At 57.4% G+C, this 26,480-nt stretch overlaps 1 protein-coding gene across 3 annotated transcripts in view; it reads left to right on the top strand.

The window, feature by feature from the left end:
- Positions 1-367: 367 nt before the first annotated feature.
- FGD3 (FYVE, RhoGEF and PH domain containing 3) overlaps positions 368-26,480 on the top strand; it is a 28,201-nt gene continuing 2,088 nt past the window's right edge. Inside the window, exons 1-15 of one of the 3 annotated variants that reach the window (XM_040449589.1) lie at positions 368-927; positions 5,368-5,457; positions 6,099-6,235; positions 7,649-7,805; positions 10,271-10,409; positions 10,859-10,917; positions 13,468-13,614; positions 14,593-14,685; positions 16,419-16,498; positions 17,714-17,744; positions 18,591-18,698; positions 19,570-19,632; positions 24,122-24,244; positions 25,683-25,826; positions 26,336-26,479. In XM_040449589.1, the coding sequence (XP_040305523.1) occupies positions 445-927; positions 5,368-5,457; positions 6,099-6,235; positions 7,649-7,805; positions 10,271-10,409; positions 10,859-10,917; positions 13,468-13,614; positions 14,593-14,685; positions 16,419-16,498; positions 17,714-17,744; positions 18,591-18,698; positions 19,570-19,632; positions 24,122-24,244; positions 25,683-25,826; positions 26,336-26,479 (1,998 nt within the window). In that variant the 5' untranslated portion in view covers positions 368-444. Of the gene's footprint in view, positions 928-5,367; positions 5,458-6,098; positions 6,236-7,648; positions 7,806-10,270; positions 10,410-10,858; positions 10,918-13,467; positions 13,615-14,592; positions 14,686-16,418; positions 16,499-17,713; positions 17,745-18,590; positions 18,699-19,569; positions 19,633-24,121; positions 24,245-25,682; positions 25,827-26,332; position 26,480 lie in introns of all 3 variants that reach the window. The other 2 variants (XM_040449588.1, XM_040449590.1) reach the window with 2 other exon arrangements.

The raw sequence follows: 26,480 nt of genomic DNA, 5'->3' as shown, positions 1-26,480 counted from the left end.
CTCCTCCCTTCCCTCCCTCCTCCCTTCCCTCCTCCCTTCCCTCCCTCTTCCCTTTTCTCCTTCTCTGCTTCTTCCCTTCCCCCTTCCCTCCCTCCTCCCTCCACTCTTCCTTCTCTCCCTCCTTCTCTCCTTTCCTTCCTCCCCTCCTTTCTTCTTCTTTCCCTCTGTGTCTCTTCTCCTTCCTTTTTTTTTTTTGATGTAAAAAAATTTTATTTTAAAAATAAAATGTTTTCCATTTGGTATTCTCTAAAAGTCTGTCTGGATAGGGCCTAGCTGGAGCTGTGTGGGCTGTTCACTCCACACTCAGTCCCCTCCCACCTCCTCCCTTCTCTGGGGGGACATGCCTGTGCCCATGGACTGGTCCATGCCTGGCTGGCACTGACCCTGCTCATTTCCTCCCACAGGAAGCCCCTGGCTGGTCCCCCGCAGAGCTCAGCTTTGAGGATGGAGTCGGGAGAGGGGTCCTCAACAGCCCCGACCCCCGCTGCTGCCCTGGAGGAGCCGAACATCGAGCCTGACTGCTCTTCCCCGGGGCTGCCAAGGGCAGCCCCGGGGAAGTTCCAAGCACTGCCCCTTGGGCCCAGAGCCCCCCGCAAGGACCCTGACCCCGGGAGTCCCGGCAGCCCGACCGCAGGGGACAGGCCCCCAGATGCAGGCCCCGCGGGGGACCCCAGTGGTGGCGTTAAGATCCCTAATCGCGACAGTGGGATCGACAGTCCATCCTGCAGCGTGGCCGGCGAGCACTTTCCCTGTGAAGAGGGTGGTGAGGCCGGCCTGGGCCCCATGGTCCCGGGGCTACACCCAGAGGCAGCCCCAGAAGGTGGGGCCCTGCGGGAGGAGGCCGACAGCGATGATGTGGGCGAAGGTAGCGCTGAGGAGCCAGACACTGAGAACAGCCCGCCGGGGGCCCATGCGGACACAGCCAAGGTAGGCCACCCCACCTCCAGGCAGCAGGGGTCTTCTGAAGGGTCTTGAGGGTCACGGTGGCATCGCTCCCGCCTGGTTCCAGTAGTGGCTGCACATCAGCATGCTCAGACAGGCCCTGCAACAGGTCAGTGGGTAGGGCAGGGGCCCCAACACTTCAGGCGGCAACCTCACTGCCGAGCCTAGGTTAACATGTCCACACGGTGGCACGGGGACCCCACCCCCGGTGGCCGTGACGGTGCTAATGGAACCACCACCACACCCTTCACCAGGACTGGCTGCCCGCCTGGCAGAGCCCCTGTGAGGAAGGCAGTATGAGTGTCCCCTGTGCTAGGAATGGGGAACCCCAAGGTCACCGTGGAGCATGGCAGGGGCGGGAGGGGAGCCTGGGCACAGGAGCCAAGCCCTGTGCAGATGCTCTGGGAAGGAGATATGCCCACAACATGGTGGGTGTGCTGTGACAGACCCACCTGTGTCCTGTCAGCATCTCGGGCTCTGGGCACCGTGCGGGGACGAGTGGGGATGGGGAGATGAAGCAGGGGGCCCTTGGCTCTGAGAGACGCCTGTGTGTGGGGAGGGTGGCACAAGCAACCGGGTCCTACGAGAAGCCCAGGTGACCCCTGGTTGAGGTGACCCCCGACCTTGTGGCCCCGGTGGAGGGGACCCCCGACCTGCTGGCCCCGGTGGAGAGCCTACTGGCTAACGTGACCGAGACAGAAGACAGGCCTGGAGGGTGAGGGGCCACCACGCGCCCTCGCTCTTGTGAGCCAACTTTTCGGGGGCAGGAGGGAGCTGTGGTTTAATCTAGGTTTTGTTACTGTTGGGGTGTGGTAATGCCAACACATCAGGAGGCGGCAGCCGTTGAAAAAGATGGTGGGGAGTCTGGCTGGCTCGGCTAGTAGAGCACGTGAGTCTTGATGTCCAGGTTGTGCATCAGGCCCCACATTGAGCGTGGAGCTTACTTAAAAACGGATGGTTTGTTACTTATAGTTCCCAAGAAGAGGAGCAGGCCGGGCCACGGGGCCACACGGGCAGGACCAGAGTGGGTCAAGAGGCAGAGGGGGTGAAAACTGTGGCAAGTACACATTGTGGTTTCTGTGGGAAGGAACGGGAGAAGCAGGGTGAGCAAGTTTGGATTGGCCAACTTGAATGACCTTAGTGTGCCCTGGGCACAGACGCGTTCCCAGATGTCTGGATCAGCGTGGCCTGGCTTGCATGTGAAAGACACGATTGCACGTGGGTCCTTTATATCTACAAGAAACAGTCAGACCTGGGAGGGGCCCTTGCTGTGGGGTCAGCAAGGTCCCAAGATGTCCAAACACCTGAAATACAGAAAATAGGGGCATCTGGGTGTCTCACTTCGTCTCAGGTCACGATCTCACCATTTGGGAGTTTGAGCCCCACGTGGGGCTCTCCTTCAGATCTCTGCCCCCTTCCCTCTCTGCCCCTCCCCCACTCGTGCGTGCGATGTCTCTTTCTATGTCAGAAATAAATAAAATGTTAAAAAAAATTAAATGCAGAAAATAAATGATGTGGTTACTAAGGACCACACCACCTGTGGCTCTCAAGGTGTGTCCGGGGTGCTGGGAGCAGGTGCAGACCCCAGGCTTGTCCCATCCTGCCCACACAGGCTCTGGGGATGTGCCCGGGGCCAGGGGCTTGCTGGAGAAGGCCCAGGTCTTCGTGTCTCTAATACGGAGATGCCAACACTTCTGGGTTTGTCTGCCTTCTCCATCCTGGGTGTCTGGTTAGAACATCACACACTGGCCCATCCTTGGTGTGAGGCACTGGATCAGAGCCCTGGGACCCTGTGCCTCACGTCCCCCCACCCAGGTAGAGTGAGGGCATGCTGATGTGGGAGGGTCACACACATCAAGTCAGCCTTTATTATGTGGAGGAAGTCCCCGTTTATTCATAGTATGTTGCTTTTATCACAAAGGGCATTGCATTTTATCAAATGCTTCTTCCGTGTCAATTAAGATGATCAGGTGGGGTTTTTGATTCTGTGAATGTTGTGTGTTGAATGTTGATAGATGGAAGCACTCTGGCATCCCAGAATAAATCTCTCTTGGTCATGGCATATGATCCTTTCAGGTAGTGTTGAATGAAATTTGCTACTGTTCTGTTGAGGACTTGCGCATCAGTGTCCTTTAGGGAGGTTGCTCTGTAGCCTCCTTATAAAGTCTTTGAGTGGCCTTGGTATCAGGGTAATGCTGGCCTCACAGAGCTCAGCTATGTTCTCTCCTCTTTATTATTTTTTTTAAGTTTTTATTTTATTTTGGGGGATGGGGAGAGAGAGAGAGAGAGAGAGAGAGAGAGCAAGCACACACACACACAATTGGGGGAGGGGCAGAGAGGGTGGAGGGAGCGCGAATCACAAGCAGGACCCTTGATGTCGCCACAGAGTCCCACGCAGGGCTGGATCCCATGAACTGCAAGATTATGACCTGAGTCGAAATCCAGAGTCAGATGCTTAGCAGACTGAGCCCCCCAGGCACACCTGTTCTCTCCTCTTCAATTCTTTGGAAGCATTTGAGAAAGACTGGTATTAATTTTCCAATGAAATCATCTGGTCCTGGGCTTTTCTTTTTTGGGAAGTTTTTTATTTCTTAGCCAATCTACTTACTCATTGTGGGTCTATTCAGATTTCCTATTTCTTCATGACTCAGTCTTGATGTGTTTCTAGGAATTTATCCATTCTTGTAGGATGTCCAGTTTGTTGGAGTATAAATGTTAATACCAATCTCTTGTGATCCTTTTTATTTCTGTGACATCAGTTGTAATGTTTTCTCTTTTATTTCTGATATTAGTAATTTGAGTCTTCTCTCTTTATTTCTTAGTAATTTAGCTAAGAGTTTGTCAATTTTGTTGACCTTTGCAAAAAACAACCTTAGTCTTGTTGATTTTTTCATTGTTTTTCTATTCTGTGTTCCATTTATCTCTGATCTAATCTCTATTATTTCCTTCCTTCTGACTACTTTGGGTTTAGCGTGTTCTTTTTCTCATCTCTTGAGGTGTAAAGTTAGGTTGTTGATTTGAGTGGAGGGTTCTGTGTATGTCTGCTTGGCGGGTTGGTCTACTGTGTTGTTCACAGCCTCTGTTTCCTCACTGGGACTCTGTCTGCAGGTCCAGTAGGAAAATGGGGTACACAAGGCTCCTACCATCTCTGTGTTGCCGTGTCGCCCTTCAGTTCTGTCAAGTTTGCTTCCTATATTCAGGAGCTATGAGGCTTGGTGCATAAACATTTGTGGTTGTGTCTACATTGATCCTTTTATCATTATATCCTGTCCCTTGTTCTGTCTTGTAACAGAAGTTCTGTCTTGTCTTTTTTCTTTAAAGTCTGTTTTGTCTGATATTAGTGTGCCCACCCCTGCTCTCTCTTTGTCTCTATGTGCATGGAGTATCTTTTGCATCCTTCTCACTTTTAGCCTACGTCTGTCCTTAAATCGAGAGGGAGTGTCTTGTGGACAGCAAGTAGTTACTTGGATAGTATTTTGTTAATCCATTCATCCAGTCCATGTCTTTTGATTGGGGAGTTTAATCCATTTACATTTAAAGTAATTACTGATTGGGAAGGACTTAACCTTTGCCATTTTGATCATTGTTTTCTACACGTCTTGTGGATTTTTTGTCCCTTTCCTACTGCCTTCCTTATTTTTCATTGAATTTTTGTAATGGTATGTTTTGATTCCCTACTCATTTCCTTTTGTGTATATTCTGTAGGAATTTTTTTCTGTGGTTACCGTTGAAGTTACATGAAACACCATAAGTTATAGCATTCTATTTTAAACTGGTAACAAGTTGACTTTGACTGCAAAAACCACTCCTTTACAGCAGCCCCTCCTCCCCACTCCATTACTGATGTCATGAATTACACATTGATATACTGTTTACCCTTTAGTGTAGATTTCCAGGTTTTTAATGGTTTCTGTCATTTAAATTTTATGCACCAGAATTACAATAATACAGGTTCTATCTGTCCATGTGTTTTCCTTACCAGAGCGCCTGTATTTTTGTACAGCTGCATGACTCTCTAGCATTTCTTACAGAGCAGGTCTGGTGATAATGAACTCCTCGCCTTTTGTTTGTTTGGGACACTCTTTTTTAATTTCTTCTTCATTTTTGAAGGACAGCTTTTCTAGATACAGCATTCTTGGTTTACAGGTTTTGAGTTCAGCGCCTTTCTGGTCTGCCATCTTGCTGACAAAGGCCACAGGATACTTTGATGTGGCTGCTCCACCGGCTCTGTGGCCAGGGTCTCGGGAGGGCAGAGCTGTCTCTGGGCTGCAGAGGCTCTGAGGGGATTGGCAGGAGCTGCTGTGCCTTCCCCAGAAACCTCCCCGAAAAGTCCCAGGCCTAGCGGTCTCCTCCGGCCCTCCGGGACCCCTGGTCACCCAGCGTCAGAGCCGCCTCCCCAGGGAGCTGATGCTCTTCTCTCTGCAGTGCTCTGAGCCCCAGAAGCTGCTCCACATCGCCCAGGAGCTCCTGCACACAGAGAAAACCTACGTGAGGCGGCTGCACCTACTGGACCAGGTAGCACACGCGGCCGGGCCCTTCTTCACGCATGTGAGGGTGTCTGTGCGCAGTGGCGGAGGCAGAGTCCCCATCTCATGGCGCTGGCTAGGCCTTACGGTTGGAATGTGAGTCTCGTCCAGAGACCCTTCCCTTTCGCTGTCTGAGCCTGGGGCTCTGGGACAGAGGTCTTGTCCTGTCACTGCGGGGTCTTTCTGCCTGGCAGTCGCGTTGTCTCAGCTCGTGAATGGCCTCTGGAAATCTTTCTGCGTAAGTGGTCGGGACAGCGGCTGGCCCCTCCCTGTCCCCACAGCAGCACAGGATTTATGGGCACAGGAAATAAACCCCTGGGGAACTCAGAGAGTGCTAGGTGCTGCTTCTGTCTGTAGCTCACGGAGCAGAGGAAGGAAATCGGGACCTCCCAGGTCCCGTGGCAGGTGGGTGGAGGGAAGATGGCCTGTCCCCATCAGCAGGAGACTGTGTCTGCCTCACCCACACTCCTCAGCCATAAGTTCGCTCGCTGTAAAACCGTAGGTTTGAGCCAGTTTGATGAAGAAAACGGGCAGCAGCAGCCTCTCCCGAACGCCTCACGGGGCAAATGCGGTCGTGCTGTCTGTGGCAGCCCTCGCTCAGCGCCCGCTCTGTGGGCCTCTGCACCCCAGGTTTTCTGCACCCAGCTGGCGGAAGCAGGCATCCCTCCGGAAGTCACCACAGGCATCTTCTCCAACATCTCCTCCATCTATCGTTTCCACGGGCAGTTCCTCCTGCCGGAACTGCAGACACGGATCACGGAGGAGTGGTGAGCGTGGCCCCGGGTCCCGCGGAAGTGGGGGCGGGCATCTCCCCAGGAGCGTGACCTCAATGCTGGTGGAGGCTGGGGCCCTGGCGACTCTGTCGTGGTGGTTTTGTGGAATTCTCACGACCCAGCGGCCTCTCAATCTGGTTTGTGTGCCTGAAAGACAAGGAGGCACCTGAGGGCCTGGCTCCTTCCATGCAGTGTCCCCACATCTAGGCTGCCTCACCTGCAAATCAAAGGGACTTTAATACCCACTCAGGGCTTTATGGGATCTCAAACATCGAGTAAACAGTGCCGGCACGTTCATTTCCCTCCTCGTGTATACTCCGCCTTGGCCTTAAAAACTGAGATGTTCCCCCTCGCAGTGCCCCTTGAATCCTCTGCTGCTGCCCCCAGGGGCGGTCCTGCCCCTCTGCCCCTCTGGGCATTCTTAGCAGAGGGTCAGCTCGGCCGTGAGGCATGGCCCCAGACTTGCCATTCTCCGCAGCATGTGCCTCCCCCCACTCCCCGCCCCCCCGGTTCCGGGTGCTGCTGCTTCGCTCTGGGGCCTCTGCTGCTCCCTCCCTTCTCTGGCGCCCAAGAGCCCACTCTGCAGCTGCAGCCGGGCCACTGAGAGCACAGACGCCAGGAGCCTTGACTCGGGTGTCAGGGAGGGTCCCTGGCAGTTGGTCGGTCCTTTGTAAGGATGTACTCCACCTGCAGTGAGGGTTATACAGCCCCCAGGCCGCTGTCCACACTTGCTGAAAAGTGGGTTTTCTCCTTGAGGATCTAGAAAGACCACACGTGCGCAGATACTCCCCAGGGGCTTGCCCACCTGCCTTCACAGGTGGCCAGCCTTTGAGCGACGTCCCCCGGTGCACGGTCCAGTGATGCCACAGTGGATGGCTGTCTGCACTTGCTTTCTGATCATCTCTTTAGGGTCAGTTCCCCACAGTTCCAAGGCCAAAGGCTGTTGATCTCTTTTTCCTCTGGAAGTTCGTTTTCAAATCCCCGTCTGTGCCGTTTTCAGCACTGCACTCCTTCCCCCTTCTTAGGCCAGCGCCTGCTCAGCCCCTTGTTCCTAAAATCTGCTCATCTAACGGCTGAAATGGGGTTTCACGGATGCTCTTTGATGGGTGCCTGTCATTTGAGCGGTCACGTCACCGCTGGCAACCCTGGTCTGGAGCGGCGGTCCTGTGCCTGCACTGTCGAAGGGCCCATGCGATCCTCTCGTTTACCTTGTGTAGCGTGCTGTTTCCCAGCCCGTGGGATATGGGAGGCGGGGTGGAAGTCAGGCTCAGAGAGGGTGACCGGTGTGCCCACCATCACACAGAGCTGGGGGCTGGGCTGTTGGCCCACAGATTCCTGGTGAGTCCCTGTCCTAACTCTGGCCCCTCGCCCAAGCTGTTTCTCGGACAACCTGTCTCCCCCGCACAGGGACACAAACCCCCGGCTTGGAGACATCCTGCAGAAGCTGGCCCCGTTCCTCAAGATGTACGGCGAGTACGTCAAGAACTTCGACCGTGCTGTGGAGCTGGTGAGCACCTGGACCCAGCGCTCGCCGCTGTTCAAAGAGATCATCCAAGGCATACAGGTAGGGCAGCCGCCTGACTGTGCAGCATGGCGCGGGGTCGCGTGCCGGCGCAGGGAAGTTCAGTGAAACAGCAGATTGTGTCCAGAAGCTCTACACAGTAACCACGGGACGTGAACCCTAGTTGTCATTTCACAGGAGGGAAGCATGCCTCAGAGAGGTGGTGCGATGTGTTACTGGGTAGATTCTGGGTCCAGTGCCCGTGTCTCCCACTCACCAGCCACGCAGGCATGGAGGGAAATGTGCATCGGTCTTCCTTCTGTCTTTCTGCAAGCCGCCTGGTCACGTCTCTGCTGCAGCAGTCTCTTCTATGTCACTTTTGTTTTGTTTAACAATTTTTCAGATTTTTAATGTTTTTTAATGGAATTTTTTTCTTTCTTTCATTGTACAATTTTTTAAATGTTTATTTTTGAGAGAGAGAAAATGTGCACGTGTACAAGTAGGGAGGGGCAGAGAGGGAGCCACAGAATCCGAAGCAGGCTCCAGGCTCTGAGCTGTCAGCACAGAGCCAGACGCGGGGCTCGAACTCACGGACCGCGAGATGATGACCTGAGCCGAAGTCAGACCCTCAACCGACTGAGCCACGCAGGCGCCCCAGGCTTTTATATGTTAAGAACATCTTCTGTGTCCTACAAGTTATTTTCCTCATGGATCTTTTATTTTTTAATTTTATTAATGTTGTTTGCCATACAAAATTTTTGTTTTTAAGTACTCACGTTTACTAGTTCTTTTTTTTTTTTTAATGTTTATTTTGTTTTGGGAGAGAGGGAGAGCATGAGCAGGGGAGGGACAGAGAGAGGAGAGAGAATCCCAAGCAGGTTCCACACTGTTGGAGCAGAGCCCAATGTAGGGCTCAATCTTATAACCTTGGGATCATGACCTGAGCTGAAATCAGGAGTCACACACCCCACTGACTGAGCCACGCAGGTGCCCCTTCACTAGTTTTTTAATATATTAACGCTTTAAGAAATCTTCAAAGTAATGCTTACAAATGCGTTTCCCATCCCACGACTGTGTTATGTCTTCATTTTAAAAAATTAGAATTGCTATTCCAGAATAGTTTCCAAAAGGATTGTGGTAGGAGGTAAGAATCCAGTTTTATCTTTGTGAATAGTTAGCTGCTTGTCCCAACATCTGTTTACCCTGAGCGCCACACTTGGACACCACAGAGTGCATGTGTGTGCACATGCCACACACACACACACACACACACACACACACACACGTGCGTGTACACATGCATTCACACACACCTTACTCCACTCTGCATCTTCCTCAGATCCTGCAGCCATCAGGTCACCTGTGATTTCCTAGTGTAGAGTCCGAGATCCCCCTGCGTCCCAGCTTCCCTCCCGCCCCAGAGAGGACAGTGCTGATGCCGAGTCCTTCCTCCCCCCAGCAGCCACATCCGCCCCAGCTGTCTCCACGGAATACCCCCTCCAGCCTCCCAGGCTGGGCCCGTGGCTGAGCCCCAGCCCCGGGTGACCAGCAGGAACCGGGACCTTGTGCCACCTGCATCAGCAGGGCCTGGAGGCCCAGCGGTGGGGCAGGCACTGTCGGCCCGAGCAGGCCATCAGGAGGGCGGAGTGTGCAGGTGCAGCAGTTCTGTACGCCCGCCTGCTAGAGCGTGAGTTGTGCCATGGTCTCCTTTCCCAGGAAGCACGTGCCCTCCGTGGTCCCAATAAGTTTCTTGCAGGGAGCTACTTTGAGATTATGTGAACATCTGGTTCCTCCTCACCCCTGATAACGCACCCCCCCCCCGCCCCGCCCCTGCCGGGAGGATCGTGTTTGTGACAGTTGCAGGCCAGTGTTTCTCCAGGCCTGTTGTGTGTGAAGCCTTTGGAGCTCATTTGAGCTGGAAGCCGTTCTGTTGTGGGCCTTGAGTGGGCACAGGTGACAGGTGGGGAACAGCGGGTGGACAGTGCACCTCCCCTGGCAGGGGCGAGGGGGACTCTGTAAGAGGCAAGCAGGGCCTCAACAGGGGTGCTTCCTCTTGATCTGCGAGGAAGAGGAGGTGGGCAGCAAGGGGAGGGGACCTGAGAGGGGAGCACAGAGGTGGCACTGTGGGAGCAGAGGGTCGGGGTAGGGAGCCTGTGAGCCTTGCTGGGCAGGGGCAGGGTAGGGCCTGAGAGCCCACCCCTGCATGCAGGCAGGGTTGCATTTCTATGAGAACACACAGCAGCACTCAGAGAACTCCTGATGTCTGGGAGGGGAGCAGGCCCAGCCCCTGATGGAGTGGGGGAGTTACCAGTGAGGGAAAGAAGTCGTCTGGGTGCAAGGACTCCAGTGAGGACGTGTATAAAGGAGCTAGCACTGGGAGTCGGGGCCCTTGCTCCATTGTGCAGCCTCTCCAAGCCTCAGTTTACCCCGCTGTAAATGTGGTCTGCAGTCAGCAGGGCACAGGTGCTGTGGCACCATAAGCAGGGATGAGGGCCCAGGGTCCACGCGTGTGTCTGTCGCCCCCACAGAAGCAGGAGGTGTGCGGGAACCTGACTCTGCAGCACCATATGCTGGAGCCCGTGCAGAGGGTCCCCCGCTACGAGCTGCTGCTCAAGGACTATCTGAAGAGGCTCCCCGGAGATGCCCCTGACCGGAAGGATGCAGAAAGTGAGGCTCCTGGGCAGTGGGAGCCGGGGCCCCTGCTGGGAAGCCAAAGAGAGAGAAGAGAGACCGGGACAGAGCAGGGGAGACAGCCAGGTGCCCCCAAGCACAGCTGGGGAAGGGACTGAGTCTTTGAGGACAGAGAACCATCTGCCCCCCCTGCACTGTGAGGGGTGGACACCGGTTCTGGGGAGAGGGCTGCTGGATGCTGGCCGAGCTCAGGCCCCAGGAAGGGGCAGCTCCTGGTCCACAGGCAGTAACTGTGGCGGCAGGGGGAGTGGGGTGCCGGCCCTGGCAGACCCCCCGCAGACCCCCACAAAATGGAGTGTGTCTGCAGGGCCCCACCCTTCCCGAGCAGGGAAAGGGCAGGAGCAGGGCAGCACCTGGTGAGGTCAGGATGTGTGTGTGGTGCCAGCAGGCACCCCGCAGCCTGACTCCACGTCTTCCTCCCGCAGGGTCCCTGGAGCTCATCTCCACTGCCGCCAACCACTCCAACGCCGCCATCCGGAAAATGGTGAGTGTGGGGATCCTGGCAGATGCCTGAGGGCCCCACAGCGTGCACACCACCCACACCTCTGCCACGAGCTCTACAGGCCAGCCACTTACTAACTCTAGGGTTGTTGGTAAGCTGTCTAGTGCCCTGTGCCTCAGTTTCCCCATATGTAAAGTGAGGTCACTGACAGGACCTGTCTCACTGGGCCGTTGTGGGATCAAATGAGTCACCCTACGTAGAGTGCTCAGAACAGGACCCACCATTCATTCATTCATTCATTCACTTGTCGAAGCTCTGTCTTAGCACAGGCTGCTGTCACAAAATCCCACAGATGGGCTTACACAACAGTGTGTATGTGGCAGGTCTGAACACTGGAGAGCCCAGATGGAGGCACCTGCAGCTTCTACCCCAGGCTTCTGTCCCGTTCTCGTGTGTCTGCACATGGCAGGCAGATTGTTCTCTCTGGGGTCTCTCATCAGGGCTGTGGCCAAACTTCATCACCTCCAAACACAGCCTAGAGGTGGAGGAGGAGCCCATGCCCTGTTGTGACCCAGGTGGCTCTGTCCCTTATTTGGCCTGCATAGTGCCTGGGCAGAATTTCTAAGTCCTCATCCAGCGTTGTAGATCGGGGCGGTTCACAGGAGAATCCAAATCCCTGGCCTCACTGGGAAACCCCATGAGCTCTGCACTGCACCTGTGATGCCATCTGGGTGAGCCTGTGCCATCAGCTGGCCCTAGGGTCTCCCAATCCTGAGACCTAATTTATTTTCACATGGGCACTGTTGTTTTTGAGAGGAAAAGGAGTGAAATATTTGTTCGACCCCACGTCTCTCATTGTGAGAAAGGCGAGGCAGCTGCTGGTTCCCATAGGTGCTGTGTTGCAGTCCAGCCCCACATCCTTACCTGCCTGTCTCCAGTTTGCTCTGGGGCCCCAGGGACAGATCAGTCAGAGATCAGGCCCACTGTGGGGTGCCCACCGCAACCTACACAGGTTACATTTCACCCTGGGTCCTTTTTGTCTAATTTCCCTTTCCGCCTCCCCACTAAATCTGGTGGATGCCAAAGAGAACTCCATGGTCACAAGTAACATGGAGCCTGTGGACGTTTGGGGGAGTGCCCACAGGTTTCCATCTCTGAGGGGTGTAGACGAGGCCTCCTCCTTGGTGGACTCCTGCCCCACCTGTAGCACACCTGCAGCGGTTCTCTCCCCTAGTCTGGTGAGGTCTCTGCTTGCCAGGGGTGGCGGGTGGTGTGGGGTCCTGGTCTGACCCCAGGGCATGGCATGAGGGAATTATCAGTGTGTGCTCATGGGAGCCTCTCCACCCTTGTACCAGGCCCTACCCCCGCTCAACCTGGACCACTGCCCTGGCTTCTCCCAGCCTGAGAGTCTCCCCAGTTTTGATCCACACTTCTCCAGCTCAGAGCTTTCTAAGGGGCACCTGTTTTGTCACTCTCTATTCAGAATCTTCTGGCCTGCTACGGCCTCCAAGGTGCACACCAGCTTTCCCACACGCCACGTATATACACAGCCCCTCAGTACACACCAGTTGCGTGCCCGGTCCCCCAGTACATGCCAGGTACACGCCCAGCCCCCCAGTACATGCAAGGCCCTTTGGCCATGCCCTGCCTGCTCCTGCTTACTCTCTATGCTGGCTCCCCCTTCTACCCCTACACCCACATCTGCCACCTGTGTTTGTACCAGAGACAGAGGGCTAGCCAAACGAGCCTGCTTCCGAGGTGTGCAGGCTGAGGTTGGCCAGGTCTCCGGGCAGCGGTTGCTGTGGCTCAGCAGGTCCAGGCTCTGTGTCACTGAGTTGAGCTTCCTGCAGGCTCAGCTCTGCCTTCTGCTGCATTCATTCCTTTGGTCCCAGCTCCAGCCCTGGTGCTGGCAGCTCAGGGCAGGGCCCGTGGCCTCTCGGCTCAGAGCTGGGGCCACAGGTTTCCAACCCTTTCCTATCACAACCCGCGTGGCCATGTGACCACCCAAGCAGTCTTGAGGCCAGACGAAGATGACCTCCAGCCCGCAGAGGTCTGGTGTCTTGACGGCCCTGGGCCACGTGGTCTGAGAGGAACAGGAAACCAGGCAAGGTTACCACAGGCAGTGATGACGGTCCAGGGCAAAAGCTGCAGCCACCGGAAATACCTCCTCTGACCAGAGAGGGACCGGGGGTGCAGCGTAGAGGTCATGAGAGGGCCAGTCCCTGTTCTCTAGTAGAAACACCTTCAGAAACTCACTTGACTTCTCCATGCCTCAGTTTCCTTGTCTAAACTGGGGTAAAATGACACCTACGTCATAGGGTCGGTGCTGGAATTGAGCCGATAACTGTATCGTGAGGAGCCCAGCCTGGCCCATCGCAGTGGTGTTAGTGGCTGTTATTCGTCGTTCTCTGCGGGGCGACTTCATTTCATTCTTTAACGCCCAGCCTGAGTGGCACCTGGCGTGTCCCTCCCACCTCTTCATCGGCATGCTTGCTGCCCCATCTTGGTTCTGGGCCGCACCTGCAGGGTGGCCACCACGGGCCCTTTGGTCCCTGTGCCCATGTGGTGGCCTAAGCCCTGTGTCTGTCACAGGAGAAAATGCACAAGCTGTTGGAGGTGTATGAGCGACTTGGTGGCGAGGAGGACATCGTCAACCCCGCCAACGAGCTCATCAAGGAGGGCCACATCCTGAAGCTGTCTGCCAAGAACGGCACTGCCCAGGACCGCCACCTCTTCCTGGTGAGGCCCCGCCCAGCCGAGCTCCCTGCCGCAGAGCCCCGCCCCCACCACGCCCCGGCCGCAGAGCCACGCCCTTCCCGCCACGCCCCTTCTCGACACGCCCCGCCGCAGAACCCCAACCAGACCGACAGAGCCCCGCCCAGCCCAGCTCCCTGCTGCAGAGCTCCGCCCAGCCCTCCCAGGAGCCCCGCCCCCACGACGGAGCCCCGCCTACAGGCCACGCCCTGCAGCAGAGCCCCGCCCAGCCCCACAGGGAACCACGCCCCTGCCCTTCCCGCCACGGGGCGCCCCCCTTCCCCTGCAGCAGAACCCCCAACCTGACCGACAGAGCCCAGCCCAGGACGCCTCAGAGCCCCTGCCACAGAGCCACTGTTACAAAGCCACACCCCCCGCCACAGAACCCCAAACTGCCGGACAGAATCTAGCCACGGAGCCACGCCCTAATCACCACGCCCCCGCAAGGCCCCCAGCCATAGAGCCACATCTGTCTCAGGCTCACGCTATACCTGGCACGCTTCGGCCCTGCCCGCCTTGCTCGCACCCGGCACTGCAGCCCACGGTGCCACGCCCCTGCCACAGAACCCCGCCCCCACCACAGAACCGCGTTCTGCCCCAGAGAGAGCCACACCCGCCACCATAGAACCACGCCCCCTGCCCGGCCTCTCCACAGGGCCACCCCCTTCCTGTCACGCCCCCCACCACAGAACCTCATCCTGACCAAGAGCCCCGCCCACCGGCATGAAGCCACGCCCGTCGCGGGTTCACGCCCCTGGCCCCGCCCCCTCTTGGCCACGCCCTTCCTAGCACGCCCTCCCCGCCCCCTCGGCCAAAGAGCACATCCCACCCACCATGCTCCCCGCCCTGCCCTCCACGGAGCCACGCCCAGCCCAGCCGCAGGGCCTTGCCAAGCCACCTCTCTGTAGTGCCTCCTTTGTGGGGGTACAGGCACCCCTCACCCGGTGCCTGTCCCTGTTGCAGTTCAACAGCATGATCCTTTACTGTGTGCCCAAGCTGCGGCTCATGGGCCAGAAGTTCAGTGTCCGGGAGAAAATGGACATTTCGGACCTCCAGGTGGGTGAGCCCCTCCCTCTCACCTGCTTCCCTGGCAGGGCATGGGACAGGGGGGCGGGGACACCAAGCTCTGCTGGAGCGTCACCACTGTGCACCTGGTCCCTCACCCACTTCTTGAGCTTCTCTCTGTGCTCCAGGTATGGCCTAAACATTTCTGGGGGCCACTCAGCCTGGCAGTGTGGGCAGGATCCCTGTCTCTGTACTTGGCCTGCCTGCTAGGGTGCTGCTGGTCTGTTTGCAGGATGAAGGACAGCACCAGAACCTGGGCCACCTCTGTCCCTGTGAGGTTGATGCTCAAGGCCCGTTTAGGGACCCGAAGGTGAAGCTTGGGGAGAACGTGGACAGGGTGCTCTCCCTGCTTGGTCCCTGGTCCCCTGGTTCCCTGGTCCCATACTGTCTCCTCTCCTGCACAGTCTTGGAATCCACATGAGGTTCTGAAGGCCCAAGGTCCAGACGACCTGTTGTGCTTGCTGTCCTGTGCTCCCCGAGCCCCCCTGTGTCCTGGCACAGGAGCCACAGGGGCTGGAATCAGTGCCCTTTCCTGTGGGGGAGGGCTCTGAATTAACCAGCACTCTGAAAATACTTACTAAATCAAAAGAATTTTTTCTTATTTTTATTTTTTAACATTTATTTATTTTTGAGACAGAGAGCATGAACAGGGGAGGGTCAGAGAAAGAGGGAGACACAGAATCTGAAACGGGCTCCAGGCTCCGAGCTGTCAGCACAGAGCCCGACGCAGGGCTCGAACCCACGGACTGCGAGATCATGACCTGAGCCGAAGTCGGACGCCCAACCGACTGAGCCACCCAGGCACCCCAAAAGAATTTTTTTTTAAGTTATTTACTTATTTTGAGAGAGAGGGAGAGACAGAATCCCAAGCAGGCTCCATGCCCAGGCTCGATCCCATGAACCGTGAAATCATGACCTGAGCTGAACCCAAGAGTCGGATGCTTAGCCAACTGAGCCACCAGGCACCCCTGACTAAATCAAGCGCTTAATCAGTTTCATGAGGTGAAGGTTTGCCTTAATGATTGAAGAAAATATACCTCTTAGAATTCTTTGAATCCAGGCTTAAGAAAAAGCGTTAAAAGTAAAAACTACGGAAAAAAACACATTTTTCTACTTTTTATAAGGACTCATTTTGTAATGTTTCTGTGTAAGGAATCAGTGGCATATGATTAACTAGACACGCTAACGCTCAAGCTGTCAACCTTGGAGCATTTGGGAAATTCTTGCTAGGAGGCCCAACCCCAGATTCTGGGTAGGCCTGTGTCTCCCTAAGGCTGGGTTGTAGTTCTGACACTGGTGGGCCTGAGGGTCTTAGTTAGGGGTGGGGTATCAGAGGGATGAGGGTGACTTCCCATCACGGGGGCTGGCAGAGTGGTAGAGATCCTCCGGCTCCTTCTGAGATTCCCATTCTTCTCCCAGGGGCAGTGCCTGCAGGTGCTTTGGTGGGGAAAGGTTCCCCTCATCAGGGGCATCAGGGGCTGGTGGCTGACTTCCTGGGAAGCCCCACAGACAGGAGGGCTTGGCTGGCACAGTTCCAAGCACAGGAGACGAGAGGTCCTAGCCCTGTCTGGGCAGGACAGTGGTCCGCCCTCCTGCGTGGACCAGCTCCCCTAGTGTCCCACCCACTAGGTCACCTCTGCCCCCAGTCTGAGAGCACGAGCCTGCTGCTCAGGGCCTGCTAAGTAACCGGTGGTTTTGTTTTGCCCTTGGCCCTGTGTCTCTAGGTGCAGGATATCGTCAAGCCAAACGCACCCCACACTTTCGTCATAATGGGAAGGAAGCGGTCCCTGGAGCTGCAGACTCGGTAAGGGTGGCTGTCCCAGCCTCTGTTGCTGTGGGAACAGCTTTGACCTGAGATTTTAGCAGACAGCTTTCTTTTTCTGAACGGGATAACCTTGTGACGTGTTGTTTTGGGCTTATGTTATTCACTTATTTGTGGTTTACAATGTAACAGCTCTAAGGGGAAGTCGGTGAAGATTTAGCTTCTGTCTTCCTCCTCTTCTGCACCCCAGCAGACACTCTTAATCATCTTGGAGGTGTCTTTCCGGAACTTCTGGGTGTATGAACGTGTACTGAGTTTTAAAATCGCACATGGTTATTTATTATATAGCCCGTTCTGCCCCTTGCTGTAAGAAATCATTTCATATCCGAGCCCCGTTTCCATAAGCAGCATAATTCTCTGTTATGGGCCGTGGCCAGCTCCTGCTGACAGGCACCTAGGCTCTTCCTGCATCTTCATACTGTAGAAAGTGCTAGAAGCAGCGTCCTTGTGCCAGCTCTGTGCGTGTTTGTCAGCCTGTCTTTCAGGAAGTTTCCTGAAGTAGAATTCATTGGTCAGACAGTAGCACAGCTGCTTTAGGCTTTGGTGGCTGTCGTCACACTACCCTGTAACTGATGCCAGGCTTGTGCTCTGAGGGGCAGGAGCGTACAGGAGATCCCGCCTCTCGTTTCCATGAGCAACGTGAGATCTTTGTAACAACTGTTGTGGTCCAGGGAGGCGTTGATTTACATTCACTGCAGGGGGATCTGCATACCACACCTGGCCATATGTGATCCTGTCTAGACACATCTGGCCCTATGTGGCCACACCTGACTCCACCTAGACATACCTGGGCACAGCTGACTCCTCCTGACACATTTGACTCCACCTGGCCACCCCTGCCCCACCTGGACACACCTGCCCCACCTGGCCACCCCTGCCTGCACCTGGCCACCCCTGCCCACCTGGACACACCTGCCCCCCCCCCCCAACCTGGACACACTTGACTCCAGCTGGTCTCATGTGACTGCACCTGTCCCACCTGGACACACCTACCCGACCTGCACACCCTGACTCCAGCTGGTCTCACAGGACTGCACCTGCCCACAGTGTGCCAGAGCACTTGGAGATGGTCCTCCAGCCCTTGAGCTGCACTTGGTTGCTGTGAGCAGCTCGGGCATGTGCTGCGGGACTGACAGGAGTCTGGTGATTAATGGTGTCTAAGACTGGGTTGATAAAATACTGCTTTTGTTTTTATAGGACGGAAGAAGAGAAAAAAGAATGGATTCAGGTGAAGCTTTTAAAATTTTAAAGTAATCGACCAAATTCTTGGGCAGTGTGGCCATTTCGTGTTGCAGCAAGGGATAGAGTGGCCCAGGCATTGCCCACCCATGTGTCCCCTCGCAGTGATGACGTGACCCTCATTAAGTCCCTTCAGATGCCACAAGTCTTTCAATCGGCTCACGTGTTTGGCACCATAGTGAACAAATAAACACGGAAGGCCTGGAGGTGGGCAGGTGGGGACGTGGATCTCTGCCGTCTGGTGGGCCCAAGGGGAGCCCACGGCCAGCCGGCACGAGCAGCAGGTCACACGGAACGGGGAGGTGGCCAGTGTTCTGGGGCAGCCAGAGCAGACTTAGCCTGGATCAGCCACGGTGAGGACAAGGGGGACAGAGACTAAAGCCATGAGGGCAAAGGTCAGAGCAGGGGCTGAGGAAGGGGGCCCAGTGCAGCGCTGACCCGGAAGGCCTGTGGCTTCCAGAATTCTTAGAACAGAAATCTGGGCAAGGCGAGAAAAAGGAAATTCAAACAGAAACAAGGCGGGAACGCTGCTGTGGGAAATGGATGTGTGTCTGCAGGTCCATACAGAATATCCGGGAAGCATCTGTGGCAGCCTAGACGCTGGCAGGCGGCGGGCGGTGTGTGGGGGGGGGGGGTGGCACCTGGCATGCAGGGTGGGCCTGGGACCTGTGGATGGGGAGTAGAGACTTGGTTGGCCATGGGTGACCTGTGTCGGGTCGTGGGTCAGAGGGACGTGCGTGGCCATGGGATCCATCCGTGAGGACAGAGGTGTGCTGGCCCCTTCCCTCCTGGATGTGCTCGCTGAGGGCTCTGGTTCTCTGTGGTTTCATCTCAGGTCATTGAGGCCACCATTGAGAGGCACAGGCAGAACAGCCAGACCTTCAAGGCCTTCAGCGGCTCCTTCGGCCAGGACGAGGACTCCTCTCTCGCCCCAGAGTCCCCTGTGAGCACCAGCGCCCTGGAGGCACGGCAGGGACCCTGAGGGGTGGGCACTAGGCCTGATGCAAGAGGGCTGGCGCCCCGGGGAAGGACCAGGGGCCAGCGTATGGGTGACATTCACTCACTGCCTGTCCCTTACTGAGTACTGACACAGGGGCCATGGGGCTCAACGAGGTGGGTCAGTGCCTAGCTGGGCAGGAAGGAAGAATGGGCCTGGGTGACGCTGTGCATGAGGAGCTCGCTTGTCCCCACACGCAGGAGGCAGGGCCCTGCCCAGGGCCAGGTGTGGGCCGTGTCAACCGCAGCCACCCCTTAGGGGCCACCTCCTGTGGGCACAGTCATGAGTGCCTTCAGAGGAGGGGTCCCTCCCTCCCACCCCCCAGCAGAGGCACCCTTGAAACCAAGGGAAGCCCGGCCCAGCCTGGCCCCACAGCCTCGTGTCCCCGTGTCCCCATCACCAGGCCCGGCTGGCCCTCCCACAGCCTCACTGGGTCTGCCTGTCAGACCACTTAATATTTGCATCATATCTGTCCTTTATTTTCTGCTTCGTGAACACATTTTGAAAGAAAACTTTGCATCCGTCTCAGGCCACCTTAAGCAGAGGCAGCCTGGACTCCGAACCATCCCTGCGGCTACAGAGGGGCAGGAAGAGCCAGGCCCTCTCCCCTACCCTACACGGTGGGGCACAGACTCTGCAGGAGTGTCCCACGCTAGGCCCGGGAGGAGCGGTTCCCCAAAGTCCCAGCAAACACTGGGCCCCAGTAGACTCTTCCTGCCCCTGTGGTCAGGCAGAAGGGGTAGGGTTACGGCCACACTGGATGTCAGCGCAGGGCCGTGGAACCTGCACTCATGCTGACTGTCTTTGTCCCTTCCAGGTGGTGAGTGCCAGCTCTGAGGACCCTGCTGTGGCAGCTGGCGGTGGAGGGGGCACCACGGGGGTGAGTGACCCCTCCAGCTTCGGCAGGGGTGGAAAGTGGAGGGTGAGCTGGGACCAGGATGCCACCGCATTTGACCTGAGTCCCCTCAGCGACAGCCTCTGGCCCTGCTGGGAGAGGACTCGGGGGAGCCTGCTGGGACCCATGTGTCCATTGCCTGGGTTGGGTAGAGGTCACACAGCTGGGCTCTTTACCTCCTGTGAAAAGTGACTCAGGGCGGTGCCTGACCTTTAGGCCGCTGGGTCATCCAAAAGGGAAAGGTCAGCCCCCTGGCCCCAGGGCTCGGGAGGACAGGCAGGGGCGCTCTCAGGGAAGGCTCCTCGGAGGCGGTGTCTGACCCATGTCTTGGGCCCAGGAGGATGGAGGGAGGTCCTCCCTGCAGGCCCGGGAAGACAGTGGTGCCCGAGACCCCCACTCCAAGCCTGCTCACCTTCTTGCCACCTGGGGCCAGGCAGGCAGGGAAGGAGCGAGGTAGCCTGTGTCCCTGTCCCCACCCACGGACAGGGACAGGCCTCCTCTCCTCTGGCTGGTTGGGGGGTTAGGTAGGAGGGTGAGTGTGTGTGCCTGGCACTTTGTGAGTGTGGTTGTTGACCACTGGCCGACCAGTCGTGAACCCTGATGACAGCTGTGACCCAAGACACCAGGGGAGTGTTGCACCTGTGTGCCGGAGGGGACCCTCCTGGGCAGGCTGGCGGGGAAGGGCTGGAGGCCCACACTTGGGCTGGCTGCCCACGGGTTTGCTCCTGAGTCCCCCACGTCACATTCTGCGACCCGCCAGCCTCTCCGCTCCTTTCCCACGCCCTCACCTTCCAGGCTCACGTCCCCCCCCCCAGGTGCTGCCTTAAGTTGCTATTGAGTCTCCCTAATCCAACGTTGAAGCCCAGAGCTCGCCCAGTGAGGCTGTGTGGCCCTTGTGGATTGGTCGTTGTTCTGGGCGGCCCCATTTTGGAGAGAGGCTTGGGAGGCAGGCCTGGCTTCTGGCTCCTTCCTCGAGTTGGGAAGAGGGCATCTGAAGAAACTTTGGGGAGATGGCAGTTGTCTCCTTGGCCACAGGGAGCAAGGTTCCTGTCATGGCCTGAATTTTTAGTAAGAATACATTAGTCCCCTCCTCCCATCGTGGCCTTTGCTGGGAGGGGCAGGTGCACCTGGACACTGCAGCCTCCTGCTGCTTAGGAGAGTGGAATCTGGGCCCCCAGCCTGTGTCCTCGGATACCAGGCGCTGGGAAAACCTTGAGAAGCTCCTGGGCCCCCAGGGAAGGAGGGGGCATTTGGGGGTCATGAGGGGTGCAGGGGCCAGGTGACAGGAGGAACCCCCTTATTCAAGTGGTACAGCTGCCTCATGGCACTGGGGAACAGACGCAGTCCCCAGCAATTAGACTTATTGAGTCAAGAAGCCTGAAAGGGGCATGGGCAGTGGGGAAGGGATGGTCTTGTCACCGCCCGTGAACTCCCTGAGGGACTTCCTGTGTCTGGCTTCACCCTCCTGACCCTCCCCTGGGCCTGTGCACCTGCTCGGGGCCCACGACATACAAACAATGCAGCAGACTGGCAGCTCCATGCTTTTCTCACTGGTGCGTCCTATGAGCAGAGATGTTTCTGGACCTGGGGCAGCTCAGTGTGGGCAGAGCCCTGGCTGTACAGGGCCTGAGTGAGACCTCCTCTGGGCACCTATACGGAAGGTGCTCAAAAAATGAGTTTTCATTCTGACACCGAAAGACTGACCCTTGCTACAGACGTAGGCTTACTCTTAGCACATTTAGAGAGGATGGCTAAGCCCATGCATGCTGTGCTGGTCTCATTTCCTGAGCCCTGGTGTCCTCAGACAGATGCTTCTGCAAGCCGCTTTTCCTAAGAGAAGCTAAACCCAAACCAGGAAGTTTCGCAAGTAGCTGAAGCCCTCAGTGTTCTGCAAGAGTCACGTGGCTCTTCACAGAGGCTTCCTGGGGCCCAGACGCATGGGGGGGGGGCATGCGGAACCCTCTAAGGGAGTTCCTTGCCAAGCAAGGCCCTGCCCCCACCACCACCACGACGTGGCGCTGCCCTTCCACCCCGAGCCCAACCTCTGGGCTCATAGGACAGAGCTGCCCACAGGGAGCAGAGGGTCCGGGCAGGGTCCATGTCCACGCCCTGCAGGACCCTCGGGCAGGTGTGAGGTTCTTTCAGGGGCTGCTTGTCACGGCCACCTGTTGGGGGCAAACGTTTGCCTGAATGTTTCTCCTGCTTCTATGCTGTGGGACGAAAAACACCCAGTGAATCAGACCCCAGCGCCCTGGGCAGAGACCCCCTCCCGCATCCATGTTGGCATGTGGGGTGCTTTGGGTGGAGCCTTGCGGGTGCCACAGTTCTGTACCTGCCTGAGGACTTGGCCCAGGCCTTTCAGGTGTCGCGGCATCCAAACAGATGAGCACTGCTCTCATCCTCTCGTCTGATAACCTGACCACAGAGGGAGCCTGGTGAGCCAAGGAGACCCAGTCCCCGGCCTTGCGGGTGGGTTCCTGACCCCTCAGTGTCGGTGCTGGTGTCAGTGTCGGTGTTGGGAGCTGCGCGGCCTGGGGCGAGCCGCATCAACACCAGACCCAGGGTGCTGGCGTGGGGCTACAGAACGCTCTCCAGAGAAGGCTGCTCCCCTCAGCCCCAGCCCCCAGCCTCCCTGTTGTGGAGCTGCCCTTGATTCTGCTGACCTTCAGGTGGTGCCCAGGCGCTCCAGCCCCACAGCATTCGCCTCCAGCTCTTACGGGCCAGCCCTCTCCGGCCCTCCTCCTGCCCCAACCCCCTGGGACACCCTGGAAGCCCACACGGACTCCCGGCTGTGATTTGTGGCTCTGGCCTCGGGCCAGCGCACACATCCAGCTGCCCTGCTGTTCTCTGCTGGCCACTTGTGCCTCGTAGGCCCTTGGTGGGTCACCCTGGGGGGTGGTGGAGGGCAGGGTGGGGGCTTCTGGGCCATGGCATGCCTCAAGGATGACCACATTCCCCTTTCCTCTCCCTGCCCTGTGCCCCCGACCCCAGACCCCGTCCCTCCCACATCTGGCCCTGAGCAGTCCTGAGATGGTCTCCAGGAAAGGAGCCCTGAGTGAGGTGGGGAGAAATGGGAACATAGAAGGGGGGTTGGCAAAGTCAGTCAGGATCCACCTGCTATGATGGGCCTTAGGAGCCGTTGCTAACCCCACTGTACAGATGGGGGACCCTGAGGCTCGGAGAGATGATTCGTTCATGGTCTCGTGGCTGATGAGGGGCAGTGCAGGGGCTGGGGGCTGTACGACTCCTACCCAGATGGAGAAACCAAGGCTCAGCCAAGTGGCCTTGCTGAGCCCCCACTGAAGCCTCATGCTGTGCTGTCTGCACAGTGTGCACCTGCTCACACCTGCCTCCTGCCGGTGAGAAAGCCTTTGCCTTGGGGGTGCTGGGGTCCTGGACACAACTGAAGTCACGGTGACAAGGGGATGGGAGCCCAGCACGCAGACCCCGCTGTCCGTGGTGCAGACGGAACCTGGTGGGGCCGGGAGGCTGGGAGGGGGCTGCTCACAGAGGCTGGTTTGCATTCTGCTTGTTTACTCGTTTCTTCCTCTTCTATAAGATGTTTCTGGTGAACAACTGAACAACTGCAGTCAGACTCGGGCTAGGAAGTTACCCTGGCCCCAAACAGCCAGTAGCAGCCCCCGGGCGTGCTTCCTGCAGCCTTGTCTCCGCTCACAAATAACCTATCTGCTTGCCACCCTGCACGCGGGTCTTCTCCCTGAGCGGTGTCCGGGCAGCCTTCAGCAGTGCCCCCCCCCCACTTGTCGTCTGACTGCACCTCTCACACAGGGGCTCCCTCCTTCGCGTTGGGCGACATCAGAGTTAGGAAGAAAAGTGGATACATTCGACAACAAAATCCTCGTCTGCAATCACTAAAGCAGTAGAGTAAAATGGAAACCCCTGCCCTCGCCCTCCGGACCCGACGCAGCCTGTTTAAACGAAAAGCGCTTTATGTTGTTCGTGTGACTTGTCCCAAAACTGTGTAACCTCTGTGAACACAAACCACATTGGTTTCCTGACTTCCTGCTGATCCCCTGGCAACCCCTGGGCGGGAGGGCCAGACCGCTTGGTGGAGGCTTCGTGGAGGCGGAGAGGGTGCAGTTGCCGCCCACCTCCCTGGTGCCCAGGTGGGCCCTGTGTGCCCCTGAGCCTCAGGCCAGCGGCACGGGCTCCAGGCAATGCAGGCCATGCCGGGCAGACCCCCCCTCCCCACCTGGGTGGCTGGGCACCGTCTTCTCAGACCCAGCAGGTTGTCACTCGCCTCCACGCAGGCCGAGTCGATCCAAGCAGAGATCCAGACCCCTTACACCCTTCCTGTGGGCCACAGTGACCCCAGGGCAGCCTGGGGGGTGGAGCTGGGCGGGAGCAGAGGCGACATGCTCTGCTCTGTCTTCTGCACCGCGAGCGTTTCGCTCTGCGCGTGCACTGCCCGCGTGCTCACCCAGCTGCCCCTGCGCCCTTGCCACCCCCGTAGCCCGAGCCGAGGAGAGGGTCTGCTAAGACCAGGCGCGACAAGGAGAAGCAGGGCTGCAGGAGCTGCGGCGAGACCTTCAACTCCATCACCAAGAGGAAGCACCGGTGCAAGCTGTGCGGGGCGGTGAGTCTGAGCGGTGGCTGGGAGCAGCGTCCCCTCCCCGCCCGCAGAGTGGTGCCCTGGAGCAGGCAGGCGACGGCCCGTCCCAAGTAGGGGCTCCCCTCCTTTCTCTGGTCCGCTCGCGTCTGGCCAGCGCTGTCGTGGCTGAAAAAGTGCCAGATTTGGAACCACAGAGCTCAGAGCTGGGTGTCCCGGGAGCTGGGGGATGAGGGTGACCTCATGCCCTGTGAGGAGGTGGGGGGGGGGGATGGGGCGGGGGGAGGCAGGTGCAGGGTGCAGGCGTGATGGGAGCTCCCTCCTGCTGCTTCGGTCCGGGTGCTCCAAGGGTGCTGACGGTTGGGTGGGCCTGTGGAATGTGAGGCCACCTTCAACCGGCACCCTGACTGATCACCGTCTCCATTTCTCCTCGCAGAGCCCCCACGACCCTTTCTCTTGAGGGTGGGGTTTTGAGTTTAACATTGGAAGGGAAAGTTGTGCCTGATGAAGTGTTCCTAGGTTAAGTCGTTAACATGGAATGTGTGTCAACAAGGGGTCTAAGCACAGAGCTGTCTTAGAACTGTTTTTTCCAGAACATACCAGCGGACTGTGCCTGGTCTGCTGTTCGCTGTCATGCCCTTGCATGAAACCTTGAGGCACTAGGGGAAGGAGAGGTAAATGGATGAGCCCTTAAGTGAACGGACAGGTGGATGAAGGGTGGGTGAGTGGACAGAGGATGGATGGATGGACGGTGGGTGGATGGTGGGTGGATAGATCGATGGATGAATGGATGGAGGGTGAGTGTGTGGGTGGATAGATGGGTGGATGGATGGATAGAGGACGGATGGATGAGTGGGTGGGTGGTAGGCGGATGGGTCATCATCCATCCGTCCATTCACTTATTCAACCATCCTTAGAAATAGAAGTAGAAATCTAGTAGAGATCATGGAAATTGCTGTGTCATAGGGTAACTTCATTTTCAATTTTTTTGAGGCCCCAAATATTTCTTTTCCACAGTACCCATACCATTTTACATTCACAGCAACAATGCTGATGGCATCAGTTCCTCCGCATCCTCACCAACACTTCCCTTCTGTGTTCTGAATAATAGCCATTCTGACTGATGTGAGGTGACATCTCATCATGGCTTTGATTTGCATTCCCCTGATGACAAGTGATGTTGAGCATCTTTCCATGTGCTTTGTGCCTCTTCCCAGTCTTCCTTCCGTGCACACACACCTCTTCCCAGTCTTCCACACAGACCCCTAGACCCTCCAGGTGAGGAGGCAAGTCCTGGATGCCCGGCAGGGGCCCGTACCAGGGTCCCTGTCCTCTGACGAGGCTCCTGCGGAGAAGCCCTTCCCCTCTACATGCCGCGTCTCTCCTGGCCCTTTGGCCCTTCCAGCCTCTTCCTGGACAGTCTTCTGTCGGGAAGGTGAGGTCACAGGTGCCCTCTCCCTTACAGGTCATCTGTGGGAAGTGCTCCGAGTTCAAGGCTGAGAACGGCAGGCAGAGCCGAGTCTGCCGAGAGTGTTTCCTGACCCAGCAGGTAGCACCTGAGACCCCCAGCCCTGAGGCGGTGCCCGAGGACCCCAAGCACAGCACAGAGGTGGGCGGGGCCAGTGAACGTCCTGGACAGGAGCCCCTGTCCCTGGCACGGCGTAGACCATGCTCCCAGAGCTGTTGGCTTCCCTTGGGCCGGGACAGAGGGTGTGTGTGTGTTCAGTGTGTGCTCATGTGCACACGGTGTGTGCGTGTGCTCAGTGTGTGTGTTCATGTGCACATGGTGTGTGTGTGTGTGTGTGTGTGTGTGTGTATGGTGTGTGCATTCAGCTGAAACACAGCCCTTCCCCGTGAGCCACGCCCTGGTTCCTGCTGTTCTGTTCTTCCCTACTCTGTCTTTATTTTTCTCCTGGACCCACTGGTGGCCTCACTCTCCTAGAGGGTCCAGCCTCCTAGCAAGAGGCCTTGTGGTGACCTGGAGTGGGTCAGGCCAGCCCGGGACCTTGTCCAGTCTGCTCCCCGAAGGCCAGGCCTGGCGCTTTTACCCCCACCCCCGCCCATAAGGCTGCCACCTGCAGGGAGGCTGCGCCTGACCCATCCTTTGTGTCCTAGAAGGCGGCGGCTGTGGACGCCCAGCCCAGCCTGCTGTGTGGTCACCTGCGGGTGTCAGACAGCGGTGACACTTGGAGCGAGGTGTGGGCTACCATCCCCGCGTCGGAGCCCCTGGAGCTGGTGCTGCACCTGCAGGGAGGCAGCCAGG

Source organism: Herpailurus yagouaroundi, unplaced genomic scaffold (genome assembly GCF_014898765.1).
Source record: "Herpailurus yagouaroundi ecotype Mexico unplaced genomic scaffold, PumYag 199, whole genome shotgun sequence".
NCBI lineage: Eukaryota > Metazoa > Chordata > Mammalia > Carnivora > Felidae > Herpailurus > Herpailurus yagouaroundi.
This window is presented reverse-complemented; position numbering and strand designations above follow the sequence as displayed.